General features: G+C 34.8%; 1 protein-coding gene across 1 annotated transcript in view; it reads right to left on the minus strand.

Moving 5' to 3' along the window:
* Positions 1-4,565, minus strand: part of LOC108739986 (transcription factor 12-like) — a 41,032-nt gene that overhangs the window by 34,202 nt on the left and 2,265 nt on the right. Inside the window, exon 4 of the mRNA XM_025975530.1 lies at positions 3,543-3,836. Within this exon, the coding sequence (XP_025831315.1) occupies positions 3,543-3,836 (294 nt within the window). The remainder of the gene's footprint in view (positions 1-3,542; positions 3,837-4,565) is intronic.

Here is a 4,565-nt window from a genome sequence, read left to right on the forward strand (position 1 = left end):
CTTTGTTTATTTAGTAAACAGTATTAATAACAAAAAAATTGCTGTGTTTAAATAATTTTTTAAAAAGAAAAATTAAAAACAGTTGCGTAATAAAAGTAAGTCAAAAAAATTTTTTATTTAACAAGTTTTTGATTTTCCTAGTCTAAAAGTCTTGAGAAAGGTGTGCAGATGAAGGATATCTGCGAATTATCCAAAAATTAGGGTTGAAATTGTTGCTAAATTGCATTTAAAAACACGTGAAACCAGGTTTTCCGTTAATAGCTAGAAACTATAATTTTTACAAGAAAAATTTAAATGTAAAAGTTGTAGCAGTTAAAATTCGCTACAAAATAGATTTTAATGATTCAGAATTGAATCAGTAATTGCTGAGTAATTTATAAAAACCGTTAAAAATGGTTAATATTTCAATTGTTAAAAACATTGTTAATATGTGACGTTGTTTAGATTATACTGTGGGAATTATTAGCTCTTCTTTATTCAAACAAATAAAAAAAACACAACTTGATCTAAATCATAGTTTTCGAAATATTCTATTTTGCAGTAAAAAACATTTAATTGGTTAATGTGAATTTTCTGTAGATTCAACAAAAAATAAGTAATTTTGTTAAGGACATTCGATAGTTGAAGGCCTGTTCTTCCAAGAACGTAATTGTCTATCTATGACTACAAAAGACACGGAAAATTCACGGATATTGATATTTTTTTGTAACTCGATTAAGTGCCAAGTGTATTAGAGCAGGTAACACGGGCAGTACCTATACACGTATATATGTATGAAATCAGTCGGCTAGATCGATAGATGGGCGGAGTTATCTTGTAGTTGCTCGTCTGGCCGCATAGACCGCTCGTGCCTAGGTTACATTTTGCTCTAATTTTTTGAAAAACATGGGTTTGTATTCTACAGATTGTGATTTAACGCAGCGAGATAAATATGTGATTTTTTGTATGGTAACAGACAAAGGTTCACACTACCTCGGTACAGACGCGGTTTTCAAAAATTTGATCATTAAAAGTTGTTATAGGTGCTTAAAGTTGATGCATTTTATGGGACGTATATTTCCAATAGAAATGAAAAATTAAAAAAAAGGCCTCTGACAGGCGCTNTATATATGTATGAAATCAGTCGGCTAGATCGATAGATGGGCGGAGTTATCTTGTAGTTGCTCGTCTGGCCGCATAGACCGCTCGTGCCTAGGTTACATTTTGCTCTAATTTTTTGGAAAACATGGGTTTGTATTCTGCACATTGTGATTTCACGCTGCGAGATAAATTTGTGATTTTTTGTATGATAACAGACAAAGGTTCACACTACCTCGGTACAGACGCGGTTTTCAATAACTTGATCATTAAAAGTTGTTATAGGTGCTTAAAGTTGATACATTTTATGGGACATATATTTCCAATAGAAATGAAAAATTAAAAAAAAGGCCTCTGACAGGCGCTAGAACAAAGCTTTGTTTATCTTCCTACAAAATTTCAAATATTAAACTCATGTTATGCAGAATAGATAAGCATGTTTTTACTCTACGGCGCGAGTACTACTGAATCCCCTTAAGAGGAGTAGAGGTAGATCAAAATAGTTCGCAAATACTGAAAGATGTGGGATGTTCTAGTTTTAGGGAAATGCGAAGATTAGCTTAGGATAGGAAAGAGTCCAACCAGTCTTAGGACTGACGTCTAAAACTAATAACATTAAAATGTAATGTTTTGCTTTAATTTTTTTTATATTAAAAAAAAAGGCGTGTAATGTATAATCCCAGAGGATTATAAACGGAACGTAGTAGTAACATTACCTAAGAAGAGGGGCGCGAATAGGTGCGAGAAATTTCGAACAATTAGCTTAACTTCCGATGCGTCAAAAATCTTAACTAGAATTGTACAGAGGAGGATGGAAAAAGGGCGGAAGAACTACTAGGGGAAGATCAATTTGGGTTTAGAAGAAATAGAGGAACGCCGGAGGCCATTCTAGCTTTACGGGTAGCAATAGAGAAAACGATAGAAAAAGGAAAGACTGCGTACATAGGATTTGTAGATTTAGAGAAAGCTTTTGACAATGTTAAATAGGACAAGATGTTAAATATACTTAAAAATGTAGGAATGAATTACAAAGATAGAAGAGTGATACTTAGTTTGTATAAAGAGCAACAGGCAGTTATAGAGCTGGGGATGCAACGTAGAGAAGTAAATATTAGGAAGGGAGTCAGGCAGGGATGCACACTGTCACCGCTACTTTTTAATCTATACATCGAAGACGCCATCAACATCATTAAAGACAGTACAACTGTAGGGATAGATGTGCAAGGGCAAAAGATTAGTATGCTTAGATTTGCAGATGATATAGCAGTATTAGCATCTAGCAAGGAGGACCTAGAGATAGCTTTAAATAAAATGGAAGCGGTACTGACAGATCAGTACTGTATGAAAATAAATAAAAGTAAAACTAAAATACTGATATGCAAGGGAAGAAAAAGTAGGGAAAGAGCGAATATAAAGATAGGAGACGAAAAATTAGAAGAAGTGGCTGATTTTAGATACCTAGGAAGTCAGATAAGTGAGGATGGAAGGAGTAGTAGGGATATAAAGCAGAGGATAGCGCAGGGTCGTGTCGCCTTTAATAAAAAGAAGTCACTTCTATGCTCGCGAACGGTTAATTTAGAAATTCGAAAAAGGTTGTTAAAGGTGTATGTTTGGAGCACGGCGTTGTACGGGTGCGAAACATGGACAGTGGGAGCGGCGGAAAAGAAAAGGTTAGAAGCGTTCGAAATGTGGTGTTATAGGCGGATGATGAGGATATCGTGGGTAGAAAAGGTTAGAAATGAAGAGGTATTGGAAAGAATAGGAGAACAGAGGACTCTATGGAAGTCAATAAAAAATAGGCGAGATAGGTTGGTAGGACACCTTCTTAGGCATGAAAGTCTAGTCAGAGACATATTAGAGGCAGAAACAGGAGTTAGGAGGGGTAGAGGTAGACCTAGATTAGATTACTGTTTGCAAATAGTTAAGGATGTGGGCTGTTCTAGTTTTAGAGAAATGCGAAGTTTAGCTAAGGAAAGGAAAGAATGAAGGTACGTGTCCAACCAGTCTTAGGACTGATGACCTTTTGATGATGATGATGATGAATGTATTTGTGTCACTTTTAGTTACTTTAGTGTTATAATATTTTTGTTTCATTTCCACGTGACTGGTGAGTCATAGTCAAGTTACTAGTATAACTTAGACCCTAGAACAAGTGATCATATTTGTACCTCGTTCTGTTCTTCTTTTTAGTAAAACTATTTACATATAAAACGCTTGTTGTTTTAATAAAAAACACATATGAATAAAAAAGATCAATGTCAGTCAGCGCACATATCAAGTGTAATTTGGACAGAAAATATATAAGAATCGGAAAATGGTATACACATAAGATAGAGAAAGCAGGCCATTGTCGGCCGTTGTTGTTTAAAGAAGTGCTCACATATGCAGCATTTAAAACTAAAAGTAATTCAATAAGACATTATAATAGTAAAAATACATTGTTTTAGAAAGCTACGTGTACTTACGCCTAGCGTTTTACTGATGCCATCCGTATGAGTAGTAGATACAAAGGTAGTACTATTGGTCGTTATAGCTGTTGTAGAAGGAACTCCTGAAGTTCTAAATGAAGACATAGGCGGTAAACCTTGGCTTTCTGCTTCTGGAGCCAAATTATAAGCATCATATGTTTGATAGGATGTTCCATATGAAGACCACTCTGTTGTTGGATTTGGTGCACTCTCAGAACCCAAGTAATAATTAGAATGACCAGTCGGGGAGGTGTAGCGAGGGGATTCGTGAGCAAATTCTTCAGTGCCATACTGCAAGAAAATCATAATGTATATAATCTGTTCCATAGAAGATGTTACCAAAATAATTTTTTCACTAAAGTAGTAGTCCCCGCCCGGACATCCAAATGGGGGACTAGTTTACGTCCGGGGTGCTTTACCTCAGCGGACGCCATCATTCGAGTTTGGTTTTTTATTTTGCTAAATAAATTATTATCAAATTATACTTTACTCCTGCAGGATTATTATAGTAATCACATTCAATTTACTACTTACGATTATTGATAAAAAAAACATCTCTACAATTAGTCTGAAATTTAAAACATCTTTCAGCAATTAATCTTTATCGCGTAGCAAACAGTTGCATTTACCTGAAAATGAGCAGTTTATTTTAAAGAATTACTAATGAACGTCCGTTTTAAACCCAAAGGTAAAGGAAATAATACCTAATATGAAACACTACGAATTTTCTTTCTTTATTAACATATCAAGAAAGTCAAACAAGTCTCCATAAATTTCCATTCACGTTTACCGAAAAACGTACCACGTTAAGCAAATTTGTCTGTAAACAACACCCTATGAAGAAAATTAGGCTATGCAGCACTTTTCTTTTGAAATCAGTTTCAAGCAAGGCTTGCACTCGCTGCAAATGATAACTGTTGCTTTTAAATTTGCTATACTGGCACATGAGAGGAGCCAACGTTTCCTACTATTTCGCATTTATTATTCTGGGGATGGTCTTCTTTGAAGTATATATATATA

The sequence above is a fragment of the Agrilus planipennis genome, unplaced genomic scaffold (genome assembly GCF_000699045.2).
Source record: "Agrilus planipennis isolate EAB-ADULT unplaced genomic scaffold, Apla_2.0 scaffold244, whole genome shotgun sequence".
Taxonomy (NCBI): Eukaryota; Metazoa; Arthropoda; class Insecta; order Coleoptera; family Buprestidae; genus Agrilus; species Agrilus planipennis.